The 16,158-nt window shown below is 47.5% G+C and overlaps 1 protein-coding gene and 1 long non-coding RNA gene across 2 annotated transcripts in view; one reads left to right on the top strand and one right to left on the bottom strand.

Moving 5' to 3' along the window:
* The window catches only part of LOC137893638 (spondin-1-like), a 39,950-nt gene extending 29,753 nt beyond the window's left edge, over nucleotides 1–10,197 (bottom strand). The window contains exons 1-3 of the mRNA XM_068739054.1: nucleotides 9,862–10,197; nucleotides 9,033–9,139; nucleotides 2,237–2,370 (exon numbers count right to left, since the gene is read on the bottom strand). Coding sequence (XP_068595155.1) covers nucleotides 2,237–2,370; nucleotides 9,033–9,139; nucleotides 9,862–10,087 — 467 coding nt within the window. The 5' untranslated portion in view covers nucleotides 10,088–10,197. The remainder of the gene's footprint in view (nucleotides 1–2,236; nucleotides 2,371–9,032; nucleotides 9,140–9,861) is intronic.
* Nucleotides 10,198–10,318: 121 nt separating this feature from the next.
* On the top strand, nucleotides 10,319–15,655 carry LOC137894357 (uncharacterized). Its single transcript, XR_011105477.1, has 4 exons — nucleotides 10,319–10,561; nucleotides 10,674–10,734; nucleotides 11,461–11,650; nucleotides 15,506–15,655. It is a non-coding gene; the product is annotated as an uncharacterized lncRNA (long non-coding RNA).
* The last annotated feature ends 503 nt before the right edge of the window (nucleotides 15,656–16,158 follow it).

Below are 16,158 nucleotides of genomic sequence, written 5' to 3'. Positions count from 1 at the left end.
GCAGCTGGGCGGTTCTTTTTAAACGCTGACCTCGGTGAAAGAGGCAACGTTTACAGGAGACAGTCGTCTGAAGGGACATTTTACAGCACAGACCTCCTTCCTGAATTCCTCTGAGGCCCATGGGAAAAACAGGAAAAGGATCTCAGCGGAGATGAAGCGATGGGAGGAGAGAGAGAAACTAGAGAGAGAGGGAGGGAGAGGGAGGTGCAGACATTAGATGAGACAAGGCTAAATCGCTGTCTGGATGCCGTTAGACCAAAGCGACTGCAAAACGAGGTGAATTTGAACAGCAGATGTTCCCGTACCAAGGCCCGGATTTATTGGACAAGCAAACACCGGGATGGCGACGTTCCATCTGTCACACAGCAGTGGCAGATAAATTCACAGCAACAGCTGTGACGGTTCTGTGGAGGTAAAGGCAAGTGGTAGCATCTCGCTGGGAGGAGGAGGAGGAGGCGCGTCAGGGAGGTTATTCCCACCGGGAAGTTGGAGGAGGAAATGGAAATGAGCAGAACCACAGAGGAAGAGTCATGGGATGATTTTCATTGAAACATCATAAAGAGGCTATCAGCTAAAGGCCGCCACGCGTTTAAGCGCTTTGACCCGTTTATCAGAAAATCGTACATTCACAATCGTACATTCAAACAGGAACAAATCGGAGCCGCTGGGAAGAAATGTGCTTCTTGGTGCTCGACTCTCCACCTCCTGATTTCCTCCGTGTTTAAACACTGATCATCCTGTTTGATCATCCTGATTACATTAAACTTTAATGTAATCAGAACTTTTCATTATTGGTTGTTGTAAAGATGCTTTTGTGATGAAGATGAGGGAGGAGGAAGACGAAGCAAATCATTAAAGTCGTAACATAATCATCACACGTTCTCTTTAAACGTCAGGACGGCTTCACATCAATTCAAATCTACGATGTGAATGGGACATTATAATAATTATTATTATCTCCAACTCAGCGATCAATTCACGGTTATAATATCATGCCTCCAAAGGTTGATCCGGATCCAAGTAAAATCCCAGATCTGATCCGGAATGTTTAGGATTTTCTGATCCTTATTTACTTTTCTCAGCACCTTATAATATAATAAGCTAAACAATTAGCCGACGACCGGCGGCATTCCCCAGCTGCCATCTCCCTGAGCCTCGACATTCCGAGGTCACAGTTTGGTCACACCTGCTGCAAACCTCAATAATCATCTTCTGTCTCTTTGTGGCGGCGGCACTCCATTTACACAAAACCCAGCCGAGCAGCAGCCGGCATTATCCTGCTTAATACGTCCCCACAAACAATAACGACTATCTGTTAAAAAGACGACAACCGCCATCCAGGAGTAGAGCGGAAGCAAAGCGCTGGCGGCAACGAGCTCACGCTGCGGTGGACTCGTTAAACTTTATGGATCAGACTCGTGTAAACCAAGTTATTTTGTATCGCTCCTCCTGGAGAGCTCTACAAGATGGCGTTCGGAATCATTTCCTCTTTTTTCCGGCAGCTTCAGGTTTCCACTGATTTTGTGAGAGCGTGAAAACCGACGTGTGGAGACTTGGAGATATCCCAGTCGTTCTTCCTCGTCTTTTTCTTTCAAGGCGCCGTTACGAGCGAGAAGGGACTGATCAGGTCCCGAAATCCGAGACACAACTTTAAAATTTTCAGAACACAAAAACAAGCAGAAGAAGAAAGTTATCGCTTTACGACGTAAACTACTGAGTATTCTTTGTGAATCCTGGAGACTTTCTAAAGCTGCTCTGAAGAAAATCACAATCCGATTTGGGATTTGGGAATGAGGAACGATGCGAGATATCTGCGAGTGGATGCGAGTCGTGCCGCTCAGGTGTCTGAGGGAACTGTGAGCGTCTGACGGCGGTCTGATAGGAACAGATCCTCCGGGGGCTGATCCGTGTTCTCGCCTCCTGCATGAATATTAACTGTAATAACACGGTTATTACACCAACGGCCTCTGCCTCTCCTCGCAGCTCTCAGGCAGGCTTTCCTTTCTACTTCCAGTGTTCAAGCTGCCTGTGATGGGGGGGGGGGATGTTCACAAGCCTGCCCGCGTCTAAATGAGCAGAAGTCATGTGACACACTGCAGGCCGCTGATTGGTCAAAGGGTTATGAAAACATGGCTTCAGTATTCTCACATTGCTGCATTGTTTCTTCACACCAGACTGAGTCCAGTGCTGCAGTTTCTGCTCCCTGAATGTGAGAGGTATAAAAGTAAAAACCCACTTCAGTATGACGCAGCCCGTCCCGGAGGGCGGCGCCGTCCAGAAGACCTGTATCCTGGTGCGACGGCGAGGCGTGCTCTCGGTCACCGCTGGGGCACAGTTGGTCATGAACTGAGTGTCGTCCTCATCGATGATCTGGATGCAAGAGGGGAAAGGAGGCAGGGTGAGCATCTTGAAAATAAATAAATGAAAAATGCTGTTGGAAGTGTCGTGCCGGTCTTTGAAAGCCAGCAGACGGGCTTTCGTTTCTTCCCGTGGCCTGACAGGAATCAGCACAATGGAGGGTCTTCATCGCTCAGCCGTTCACATGAAGACGCTGTGGAGTAACTTTTTATCTGTAGCTAAAAGCAAACGGCAGGCCCGGTGGACTTCCTCTGTTAACAGAAGAGGTTCTAACTGTGTGTTGGAGTTCCTTTTCCTTAAATGACATTGTAAACCCAGTCGTGTGGTTCTAGTTCACTACGACGTTGATGCCGAGACGAGCCACCGGCCCGGTGGCTGTCCGATGTCTTTACTCGGTGTTCAGACGACACCAGGACCGGTCCGCTGCTTGGTATGAACAGTGATTACCTTGTCCTCATGATCTCCTCTGTGAATCACTGACGTGAAGCCGACTTGAGCCAAAAGCAAGGTCAATGTGAAAGAGGACAGTTCTCACGGTCCCCAAGCGGGGCTTAGGATAATGATGGTCTTGAGTATTCAAGGCGTGTCCAGTACAGTCCCTTCTGTCGTTGGACTTTGTCAAATATTTCAAAGAATGGACAGACACACAGACGGACACGCCGACAGTGTAAATACAATGAAATCAATGTAGGCCGGGAATACAAAGGAAAACAGAGCACACAAACAAGCACACATACTTCTGAGTGTCTGCATTGACTTTGTTTCTGTCCTCTGGACTGAAATAGTGTCCGCAAATGCATAATTCTTAAATAAATAACTGCTGTCAAGGTAAAAGAAAAGACGATCTTATTTCCTATAATGACGCGTTACACTTTAAATCAAGGCCAATTGAATGGCAGGGCAAACATCACCAGGACTATTATCTGTCGTTATCTTCTCTCATTGACTCGACAGGACTGCAGTCCGTTAGTATAATAGGAAAAATAAGACAAGCAAGTCTCAAAGTGTCATCTGTAGCCAATCACATTTCAGTCTTAGCTGGATGCTAACGTGTGCCCACAGCTTGGATTCTAAGACCCAGCTGGATTCCCAGCTGGGTCAATGAAATTCCATGTCAGAGAAGTCAGACAGGCAAGTCCCGACTCAAGTCACAAATCATTTGTTGGGTCCAAAGTTCATTTCATAACAGGCAAGTTTCAAATCGAACACATTTAACAAGCCAGGTCAGGTTAGCCCAAAGGTAAAGTTTCAGGTCTGAACCTGGGGATTAAACCAAGAAGGGAGACAAGTCCAGACAAGAAGGCCTCGATTCAAGGCTCAGACGTCGATTAGTCAAATCAAAACCATTTTGCAAGTCCCTGAAAACAAAACCAAGTCAGAAATGTCGGCCTTGAAGTGCAGCGGCGCTCAACGGTGGCGCAACCACCAGAAACAAGACAAGACTCAGGGCATATTGTTCCATCATTCACAGGAGCGGACCAGGGATGGGGGGACAGGCAGACAAAAGGAGAGAGTGTGGGAAGGCTGGAAAAGGAGCGTTTGTTTTCTCTGCAGAGGCTGGCCTGTCTGTGTGTGTCCACGGTTTGTCTCCCTCGATCGCTCTCTCTCTGCTGAGACGGTAAACACACACGCTTCAGAGTGGCTGCACACGCAAACACACTGTTCAAACACACACACACACACACACAGAGGCAAATCCAGGCTTGAACACACACCCAAGATCCCTACAGAAACCTGACAATAAGAATGGTGTGTGTGTGTGTGTGTGTGTGTGTGTGCTGCCGGTTTCTAATTAAGTGTGCAGCAGTCACAAAGGAGTGAATACAGTAGCGCCTCAGGGACCCGAGCGCGGAGATGAAACTTCTTGGGGAGACGACAGATTGAAACGTCACGTTGAAGATGAGTTCTGCTGCTTGATGAAGACCTCCAAGGCGCCGACATTTTGCCTTGAGCTTTCCATCAATCAAAAGCTGAAGCATAAAAGCAGAATTCCGCTGGGATCTTGAGGCGATCAAAACTATTGCGTCACATTAGATTGTGCGTCCGAGCCACCCGCCCGTGGCGGCGCCACATATCTCAACGGCGTGGAACCATTTCCAAGTAATGGGAGACAATCTTGTGGCTTTTCGCATTCGGTAACAAAAAACAAGGCAGAAGAGGAAGGAAAATGTTCATTAAGTCTGTTTAATATTAAGTTTAAGTTTAATATTAAGAACTACCCAAAAGCAGGACTTTTCGTGCCTGCCGGAGTCGGTTTGAGAGATTTTCTTTTAAATTTCTAGGAGCTGTAATTTTGTATTCACGTCTCAAGTTCCATCAAACTACATTTGTGACCTACTGATCGACTTCAATCGACTCACAATCCAATCATTCGGTGTTTATTGAAATCTTTCATGTCTTTTAAGATTCTCCTTTTACGGTCTACAAACAAAGCAATCTGAATTCCTGAATAATTAATGCGATCATTTCTTTCCCAGAGAGGAAAGTTGACGACTGTTTTGACTCGGAGTGGAAATATCTTCTCTTTATCTTCCTCTTCCTCAAAACAGAGGGAATCGTGCCGAGGTCAAGGCCGAGACACGGAGACGTTGAGACTGGGAGAAGTCGTCCTCGTTCACTGCCGGCTCCCAATCATTGAAACCAAAGGTGAAGTTTTCTTGGGCTTTCGTTTTATTCATTGACCCACTGTAGTAAAATGCATCATCGTGAATGGCTGTGAGGATCTCTATCCGGCCTCCATCTTTGGTGACACAATGACCTCTTGTTGGTGTCCACAGCTTCCCACAGATCAGCTGCCAATCAAACAGTGTGAACGGCAGCGAGAGGCCAGAATTCCCACCACGGAGAAGCGAGCGTCTCTTGCCAGCAGTAGCTTATCCAGCAGGAAGCCAGCAAGGGATCAAATCCTCAGCACTCGTGACTTCTGGCCGGAACAATGTCGCTGACTCGGGGGCGGGGCGGTGAAGCTCCTGCACAACAGGTCCTCCACATGAAATGGTACATTTTTATTTCTCATGCTAATAAACTAGCCAGTAATGCTAAATGATGGCTGTGAGGCGGAGTTCATGAGCAGTGGGTGGAAACCTTTTGCTGCAGGTCTAAACGCTGCCTTCTGTCCTTCCGGAGTCCGGATTGATTAGCACTGAATTTAAAACTGCTTATTTCAGCTCGTGCGACTGTGCAAGTTAATTATTCCCGCATTTCTTGAATCAGTTCTAAACTGTGCCGAAGTGATTTCCCACCTTCTTGTACAAACTCTCTGTCGCGCTACGACTGGGTCCCGAAGCGAAGAGAAGGAGCTGATCGTTTGAATTAATTATGTATTTGCAGTAATAAAACGCAGAGTGCAGCGTTATTCATGCGTCTCAGCCGATAAATAAAGATGGAGGTTCCTCGACATAAATGAGCCGTCCTTGTGAATTCCTGTTATTTAGAGGAGGAGAAGAAGGACTTGTGCTCCTGCATGTGCGTCGACAGGAAATGAGCGCTTTAGGAGCGGAGTGTAATTACGATACGTATCAGGGCAGCATCATTCCTTACGTAATGACCTCAATCTGAAACCCACGGCTTCGCCGCGGCGTTTAAAACGGGTCGAGTTTGTTTATCGACGGTTACTCAGGACTCCAGATAATCCCGAAGAACCGAGGGGAGGATAACATCTCACGTCTTTATCCAAACAAGCTCCCCGTCTCCCAGAGCGACGTCACGCCGTCGGCCTGCTTAAATATGACCCGCATCCCGTTCGGCCGCTCGGAGGGCTGGGAAAAACACACATCCCATTACAAGCACAAAAGACGCACAAACAGACAATGGCCCGATCCTGAGTCCTCGTTCTCCAGAACCAGAACCGGGTTTATCTGTCTCCTCTTCCACTGCTTCCATCTACTCTATCACAAGACTAGCTGCAGAATTATGTTGTATAAACTTGATTTTACCGGTACATCGATTTCATTATGTGAAACTCTGATACGGGTGAGTCTGATGGATTTAGGCCATTTAGATAAAAAGCCATCCTCATCAACCCGCTACAACACGAAGGGCGGCGTGTTTCGTAGATGCAATGACTCAGAAACTCCCTTTAACTTCATGAATCCTAAAGTTTCTCTCCTCGAGCTGAACGCTCCCCGTCACATCTGGATCCTCAGAGTCTCTGAATCCAAGATATTTATCTTCAGAGGTCTTAATCTGTTCCCACATGTGGATGAAAGTGTTGCTTACAGAACAAAGAGCGTCTGATGGGTTTACCAATTTGTATGGTACGTAATGTAACACCCAGCTGTGGAGGGTACTTGTGCTCACGCTCCGCCCCTCAGTGTTCCGGGTGGATCTCGCCGGGTTTGAGTCTCGCTCCAGCAGAGCAAAGGCCTCACGTGTGTTTAAACCGGTTAAACTTTTAAAACTCCAGAAAACGATTTCACCGGCGAGTATGTCCACCCGGGTTCATTTTTTTTTTAACCGATGCCTTACGTATGGTCTTCATTTCCTGGCAAACAACCTCAAATCAGAGGCTGCAATACGCTGAAACCCTGAGGCGAGTCTCCGTCCTGATGCTCAGGGTCAGAGCGTCGGCGGACGCTGAAGGCTGGACGCCGTTTCCAAAAGCAGCAGACAGAAGCTCCTAACAGAGAAGAAGCCCGTGAGCTCCACCGAGACGCGAATCCTTCATGTTTCTGCTGACTGACACTGTTGCCTTATTTAATGAACTATTCTCATAATGCATGAACAACATTTTCCTTTCCTCGCCGCGCTGCCGAGAAGACAAACGAGTTACCTTGTTTGTGATTCCTTCGGCTGTATAATTGAATTTTGCTTAACGATAGCGCACGACGATCAATAAAGGATCCATAAACGGGCCGGGGTTTAATCATGTGAGAACTGAACACCACCCATTTCACATGACTAACACCAACCAGGAAGTTAGTGACACGAATGTTCCTGCTGCTAATCTGAAACACAGGGCCGGACGCCAAACAACCATCAGGCAGCAGCGATGGCGCCTCTTTACGCTCTGAATGCAAGCGGCGTCCCACTGGAGGGTTTTACAGCAGCGCGTCAACGCCGGCCGCTTTGGAATGTCGAGGAGTCCACAGGCTTTGTTCTGCTGTCCACATGTTTTTGGGTCAACTGGTGTTCACTGCGCTCCGTTGCCAGCTCTGCCGTGTTCCTGGCGATGATTCCACCGGATCGCTTCCTTCCTGACTGAAAGCAGAATTCTGCCGACACGTCTATTTGTAAAAATCTTCCAGCTTCTCGGTGTCAGACGATTTAAAGGAGGGGATACTGCCGGAGTAAAGAGCTAAAAACCCTCCCCTCATTGTATGCGCTCTGATTTCACCATCGACAGACCATAATATCATCACAGCATTCAGACAATCTGCTCAAACATCCACGCAGAAGGGACGGACGCCACTCCTGAGTGCCCGCCGCCTTCAATCCTGCAGGTAACAATGCATTCAAAGCCAACAGGTCCCAAGGAGATGGTTCCCAGAGGAGTTCAGGGTCGAGCCACAGATCAGAGACCCTTCAGAGACTTCTCTGGACCTGAGCTCATCAGAATCAGACCGATTTCAGGTGCCTTTGGGTCTGATGAGGCTCCATTTCAGGTGCGAGAGGAAAAGGACCATCCCGCCTGTCCTCAGCAGAAAGCTGCATCAGCGTCGGTAAGGAGGGGTCGCGACCTCGTAACCGTTCCATCGGTGAAGGCTCCATTAGTGCATTCAACGACATCTGCCGCCATCCGGATGACGTCTTTTTATTCCATTACGACAATAAAGCCTCATTCGGCTGCCTTATAAAGGCTTCAGACAGAGAGTCCAGGTACTGGACCGGTCCGTCTCTGGTACTGACCCCTCCCCCAATGAAAATAGAGCATTATGAAGAAGCGACTCACTGCGGTCAAACAGCAAAAACAAATGTGTCAAAATTCAATCTAAAGCCTTAAAGACTTGAGGTAACACAGCGAGGAACATGAACCTGCGTCTGCTCAAAGGAACTCAGACACAAACAATAAAGTTTATCAGTTTGAACTTCAAACATTTGGTCTCTGTGTTTCTCTGGCGGCGTGTTTCTGGGAGTTGACATGGTGCCACAGAACCTGCATTCATTTGATCCTCAACTCATTCAATATTCGATTCCTCCCCATTAGGAGCTGGAGAACACAGGCGTGAGATAAAGGAGAAGAGCGGGGTAAAAGCCTTGAACTCGCTTTTCGGGAAGCGTCTCCGCCTGCCGGCTGCTCCGTTCGGTTGGAGTCTGGTTCGCATCTCCGTGAGGAAAGTGGCTACAGATGTGTTCCTGTTTACACTGAGCAGGAGGTCATTGAAGAGGTCTGTCTCGCTCCTCGGGAGCTCAGCAGGAGCTCAGCAGGTGCTGCGTTACTCCTGTCCTCTGCTTTCTCTCTACATCGCTCTGTCTATCCATTTCCTGTCTGTCCTCAAATGCCTCTCCGGCTCATTCCTCCGCTACCTTCTCCTCAACCTCCCCCTTTATGAGAGGGGGTGCTGCGCCTTCCTCGCCCTCTGTTCTTCCGGCTTCTGACAGCTATGCGCTGCTAAGACGACTCACAGCCTTCAAAATAAACAAGTCGATCTCTTGGAAAGGCTTCCCAGAAATCTCGGCGCACATTCCACACGCAGCGATCCATCCACGCCGCTCCACATCTGCTGATGCTTTACCTGGAACTGGCCGGTGTAGTCGTCATCGGTGGTGCCCTCTCGGCCCTCCTTCAGCGCGATGAGTGTGAAGCCTCTGAAATAAGCGGGGCTTGTGGCCAGGAGGACGACTGCGAAGAGAGGACAGATGGGGTGGACTTACTCCAGAGACACCGAGGACAAAACAAGCACATGAATGGCCTAGTGGGGGGGGCACCAGAATTAAAGTCTTTGTCTTTACGAAGTGAATTCATTTGCCGTTTAGTGGAAACCCCTTGAGCGTCCTTCACGGCTCCCGGACAGCTGATTAAAATGTGGCAGTCAAAAAGTGCATCATCTAAAAATCTGATTTTAGCTGGGAGACGTGGGGACAAGGTGACCTTTCACTTCCATCCTTGTTTTTGACGCCAGGTGTCATCTTGGAAACCCCGCCCCATCTTCTCACAGGATTATATGGAGTGTTCAGGAATACATTTTGGGGTTAAGGACGGATGGGGTTAAACTCAGGTAGAAGCTCCGTGAGTTCGCTGAAGTCGTTTTTTTAATGCACCAAACGGGATGGGGGCTTTAATTTTGTAGGGATTAGTTTAATTGGAGCCAGATCTGTCTCCTTGTATGCTGGAAGACAGAGGACAGAAACACCAAACCACTAGTCTCCCTGCAGCAGACGACGCTTTAGAAATTGTAATTTCAATTAAAAATATATTTCTTTTTGCAAAGTTGTGAGAGTTGTGATGAAACAATTAGTTGGAATTTCTGAGTAAACATGCTCCAACTTGTCTCAAAGTCCGCTCGTTAAATGTGGCGCAGATTTACGCACAGGTTGCGCAGATGGACGCTGAACTCTGCGTACCTCTGTAGGTGCTGCCGGGCTGGTAGCTCTCCGGGTCCCCTTCCACCCTGAGCCTGAACTCGTGGTGGCCATCCCTCCGGGTTCCCTGGGTCTGCGCACGGAGGATCCTCCCGCAGTACGCGTCCGACCTGCCGCCGGAAGGCTCCTCCACGAAAGCGACGGCATTGCATACAAAACTCAAAACGAAATAATACTGCAAGAGCAGCAGAGGCGCGCACATCCACATGTCGGTGCGCGCAGACGAGTGAAAGTCAAAATGAGAAGAAGAACGTCCAGAGCTCCGAAGTTCGACTAAACTACAGCGGAGTCTCGGTCAGCGGGAGGGGAGAGGAGAGGGAGGCGAGTCCATCGCGAACTGGGGAGAGTGCGTGGGGGGGGGGGGGGGGGGCAGCTGCTGTTGACAGTGCGCCTGGAATCAGCGGGGGGGTCGTTAAATATCCCAGCGCGGGTGCGCGCAGCTGTCTCCTTGACTCCAGCCGAGGAAAGATCCGAACTGGAGCCCCGCGCTGCGCTTTAATGAGAGCCAGTCCGCCTGAACGCAGACTCACACCAACACAGCGCGCACAGTGTCCGTGCACGTGCACGCGCGCGCGTGTACTGCCCTGTCTCTTCGGGGGGAAACACGGACGTCCTGCCTGCTGTTACTCCAGACCTAAAGACTCTCCCCAGCTGAAACAGAGACGCGTCCTGCGACGTTCAGGTCCCGTGCGCGTGATTTGTACCTGTGCGTGCGTGAATTTACCAGCTGTCATGAATGAGTGAGCAGCAACAACAACTGCCTGGTGAATTTCTCTGCGTGTTTGTGTTGACAGGCGTCATGAAGTCAGATGAGGTCATCGCAGGTGACAACATAAATCCAAGTGGTGCCGATCCGTGCGTATTTACGCAATTTCATTGCGACACGGATTAGTCGTATTTCCCAACAAATGAGGAATCGACATCGACTAATAGTCTGAAATTAACTTGCGCGTAAAAGCTATTCTGACAAGAAGCCAAATAGAAATCAAAACGTGATTTATCTGCATTGATTTTGTTTTTACAAATAAATATAGAATATTTTAACATTTACCTTGTTAAATTGACGTCACTCCGGTTGATTATTGTGGATTAGTCATACTTTTCCAGATGGGCGTTTTATTAATCAGTCTAAAGTCTAAACACATTGCGCTCTGGCCAGTAGGTGTCGCCAAAGTATCTTCGCACCTTTGGACACACTTGGTAAATTTGTCACTCCTCATCGCGACACCTCTGTCTTCCGAGTAGAGCAGACAAATGCATGTGGGATTAAGGGAATGCAAGTTTCATATTAAAGGCGTGGTTTGGACTCTGCTGAAGCAACAACTTCAAGTTCAAAGAGGTTTTACTTCAATTCCATCGTGTAGCCCTTGATATTTGTGACCCTCGTGTTCCTGTGTCCAGATCTATTCAACGATGAACTGAGAATGTCCTTTGATATTTGGAACACTATCGTCAGATGGCAGATATCAATTTTTAACAAGTACATGGATGTAAAAACTAAAACAAAAGAGCCTGAAAACCTGATTTGTTCATGTTCTCCATGACTTTTTGTTCACATAGTGTGTGTGTGTGTCTTACTAGTTGTGAGAGGAGCTGGTTAAACTAAACAGTCAGCCTGCGTGTCTGCGTGTGATGGATTCCATCTGGAAGGACTCGCAGCTGTAAACGGGCTGACAAACTGCTGACGTCTGGATCGTACCCGAAATGTGGAGTCGAAACCAACTCAATGACCTTTCAGAATGAAAACAAACTGTTTGCGCAGCAGCAGCCGGTAAGATTCCAGCACTCGGTCCAAATGTTCTAGTTTAGAATACCAGCGGATTGGTTGAGATTCTTGAGCTCGTCCCGCTGAACAACAAGTCCGGATATAAATAGAATACTCCATCTGTTTTTTGGTGTGTTTTTTAGCTCACTGATCTCAGACTCTAATGGACGATCAAGGCTTTAAAAACACTCTGCATTTTGCCCGTGTGTACTAGAATTTCTAATCATTCTAAAAAGTGTTTTTGTCTCGCACATGGATCCAGATTAAAGGTTCTGGATTGCTGTCGTTTTGAGCCGCTCTCAAAGACTCGTAGGAACCCAACAGTGTCTGAACCCTTGTAAAGAAATAACTTGCCTGAGCTCATCCCTCCGGAAAGAGTCGACTGGAACAGTCTCCAGTCATTGTGAACTCCATTTAGCAACTGTCTGAAGGATCAAAGTGATCCGACTACAAATATGGAAGGGGAACCAGAACTCCTCACAGCCTGTGTTTTTAAATCCATTTGGGGAAGTCAGGGTTTATTACAATTTACGGACAGCTGAAAGTAACTTCAGAAGTTTTTATGATATTACATCTTCTCTGAGTGTTCTTAATGCCACTGGGGGGCAGGCAGGAGACAATAAATGACTGATATTCATTTTAATGCACCACATATTGCAGCACATTTCAAAGCACGGCAACGTAATCAAATTGTTCTCGGCATTACGTGTTGGAATTCTAATTGGATGCTATGAATCTTAATCCCGTGAAGCTCCGCGGTGGAACTCTGACAGGAATTGAACAAAGTGTTTAGCCAGATGAAAACAGATTTCAGAATGTTCTGCAGTGAAAGAACAGACGGCGTGTTCTTTGAACATTTGTACAAGTCAGCCTTAATCGACCTCCGAGAGCGGCAGGTTGACGATAAATCGGAAATGCAGGCCTGACCTGCGGGGTCGTTCCCAGCCATCCATCACAGGTGGAACTGATCAGTCTAATGAGCTTGTTGCGTCTGAACGCAGCCTGTATGTAGCATTGTCAGGATTAGCCCATTAGCTTCCCCATCCTTATTCAGAATGTTGTATGTTGGAAATAAATCAACCCTCAAATCAGTTTAGCAGGGAATGATTCTGATCATGATTCTGATCATGATTCTGACCCTAACCCTAATATAAGACGATGCAGGCTTCTTATATGATGCATTTATTGTTGGAGGGCTCAGAGCCAGGCAGCCATCAGAAATAAACGGGAGCGAAACATCAAATTAAAGCCATCGATGAAAACAAGCCGTCTAAAGTTGAATTAAGTGGAAACGAACTGCAGGACGAATATCAGCTGCGGCTGAAATGACATCGGTGACCTCTGGCTTCAATGCAGAGATGATGAAGAGACTCCCATCACTCACGTGCACATGTTCACGCGCACATCAGAGGACCACACACACACACACACACACTGGCGAACGGCGGCTGATTGTACCGCACAGATAAGAGAACATCAAGCAGATGCAATCAGCCCTCATCACCAAAGATGATTTAAAAAGATGGCGTGTGTCTGCACATTTACACTCGCGTGTCACTGAGTGGGACTCATGCAGCATCCTGGGGTGTCAACTTTATCTACTTTATGGCTTTCAGAAAATTAACAGGACAAGAAGGAGCAGAAATGTCGGACGAGCATCCGTCAGAATGGAGGGATGTTTAGGATTACATCCCACTAAATATAAATGTGACAAAGGTAGCATCTGAACTCACCGGTCTCTCCAGAAAGTGTTTTCTTTCTCTCTTGCTCACATCTCCCAACGCCAGATTTATCTGCTGACGTCACGCTGAACGTCTGGCGGAACTGACCCCTGCTGGACATTTGTTGCATACAAGGGCTGTGTCTAAATGAATTGCGTTGCCCATTGTTCCCAGTGTGTCTGACTGGGCTGGAGATGGTTAAGCAAACCCTCTACTGCATCTACGGTCAGAAAAAACTCATGGGTAAATCTAGCACTCGACCAGCCACGATAATATTTAATTTACCTCACATTCACACAGTCGGGCTTCGTTTTATGACGAGGCTGCTTTCCAGCTTCATTTAGCTGAAACTTTTATACGTGCACTGTCATGCGAGGATCTACTCGGTTCGATACTGCAGAAACGCACACGTATCCGGACACACAAACATTTGTCGCACCTTACCCCCCGCAAATAACAATACACTCTGAGTCCTGCCAAAAAAAACAAACAAACTTGCTTATAGCAACAAAATGCCAGGTTGCATTTCTGTCACAGTTTTATGAATCATATTTAATGTTGGAATCAATGTAAAGATTTTGCCTGTAAAACAACATAATGGCTTGGTGGGAGTGGAGCTGATGCTTGTTTTGGTTCGATTAAAGTCAAGCCAACATTTCTCCGTCTGTCCAGAGTCACTTCGTGATGAATGGAGGGAAGAGTTTCCTCGAGCAAAAGTAAAATTGGCTCAAAGAGGAGCAGACTCTGAGCATATTGCAAATACGCTGCCGTTGTGATTTGTACTGAAACTGCAGGAGATATTTAAATCTCAGCGGATTTTTCTGCCGCTTGTTATAAAACAACAAACTCTGCTTGTCTCGCTGTGGATTATCGTGTCTCAGCCACAAAACCAAGCTTCTCTGGACGCCTCCGTCAGCATCGCTCCATTTGGTAGCCGGTCTGAATCTCTTTATTAGACAAATGTTGCATCTGCATCGTCCCGAGGGGGGGTGGGGGGGGGCAGACTGCAGGGAGCTTCAAAATACTTTGGAAATGGACTGCATCAGCAATCTAAATAAGAGGCAGGGAAGTTTCTTTTAATTTGCTCCCTCATGCCCACTTGCTGGAAAGAGGCAGGAAGAGCGAGCCGGCAGCCGATTGGTGTAGGTGCTGGAGGATCAGTGTGAGGAGGCATCCTTCATCTCACCTGAACTCCCACACTGGGTGGATTTTATCACGCTCAGATTAAACAGACTGGCTTAAACAGCAGGTCGATTTGTGCATACGTAGCTGTTAAGGTTCAGAGGGATCGCAATATTCATGTTTTATTTATCAAATAACTGCCGAGGGCGATAAAGAAATGCGACGGGCGTTCGTTCGTGGGTTTACGTGCCGACACGATCCATCCATCCAATTTGATCTCTTTGGTCATTCATTCCTCTTTATTGCGTGTTATTTGTGGGTCCAGTCAGCTCGTGTGTTGTGTATTTACCGTCGTATTGTTCTCTATGAGCTCCGTTCACCACCTGCTGCTCCTCTCGCCGTCGGCCGTTTGGCAGTGATTGACCTTGATCAAAGGACGCCTCCGCCGCCGACAGGCCGGCGTTGCCTTCAGGTGATGTACTTGTAGCAGCAAATGGCGGCCCACGCCGGCACTGCTCCCGCTGCTGTCCTGGCTAATGAATCGGGTGCGTTTGCTCGTTGCAGAGAGAAAACATGCACGATTAGATTAATAAAGCTCGATGGAAATAGACTCGGTACAGTGAGCTTTGTCGCTGACACGACAGGAGATGGGTTAGCATCACGTGCATGGCCGAACAACACTTCCTACGCGTGCACAGAGGATAACTGTGGGTTGAGATTGTTTGGCTTGTTTGGGTTTTGGTTGGAAGTCTAAATTTCTTCCCATGGAACATCATACTCCTGTTCCTCTCAGTATTTACCCTTGATGCTCCAGGTAAATCTACCCGCAACGCGGTTTGTCACAAACGCTTGCAGAAGGCTTTGCGGATCAGGATTGATCATTTGACCTTCCCATTAGCCTCAGTTGGACGTGATAGTATGCTAACACAGCTGAGATCAAGATGCGCGATATTAGGATTAATTCACCAGACGCTGGTGGAGTTAACCTTTTCTTCTTCTGCTGCTTACATCATTTCAGTCGTGTCGGTCTGGGAATCGTCTTGTAGCTGCAGCGGAAGCCTGGAAGGGTTCGGTGCTCATCTCCCTCAAGGAATCCCTGTACATCCCCAATTCACTTCTATTTACTGTAAATCATTGAGCAGGTTATCTCGAATCTAGTGCGACAAATAAAGGCTTTCGTTTGAGGTGATTGTTTTTTTTTGTGTGTCTTAAATCACGAGGTGTTTCGGTGTAGTGGGGATGTTTTTAGTTTTGTGGGATCATTAAAGTCCACAAAGATCCTATTTAAATCCATACTTGTGTCTCTGTAAATACCCCGAGGCCTTCAGGTCTTCCGGTTGTTAGCCGTGGCATCTCTAAATCACTGTTTTGTCGCATTTCTAAATCCTCTTCGTACACTGTTGGTTCTAATTGACCACTTTTTGAGGGAGCGAAGCATCAAGAACAAACAAAGAACTCCTAGTTTAATTTCCTTGAAGTCAGGCCTCAAAAAAAGAGAGAGCGAGAGTGTGAGAGAGCGACTAAAGCCTTATGGAGGTTAAATTTATATCTAAATGCCCCGGTGAGCAGAATTCCCTCATATGTATGTTAATGAATCACTGTCTCAGCAAAAGCCACCCTCAGCAGCAGCAGAGGAGTTCGGGTGAACCCTGCTGTCTGAGTGGGGGGGAT

Source organism: Brachionichthys hirsutus, chromosome 5 (assembly GCF_040956055.1).
Source record: "Brachionichthys hirsutus isolate HB-005 chromosome 5, CSIRO-AGI_Bhir_v1, whole genome shotgun sequence".
In the NCBI taxonomy this organism is placed as follows: Eukaryota; Metazoa; Chordata; class Actinopteri; order Lophiiformes; family Brachionichthyidae; genus Brachionichthys; species Brachionichthys hirsutus.
This window is presented reverse-complemented; position numbering and strand designations above follow the sequence as displayed.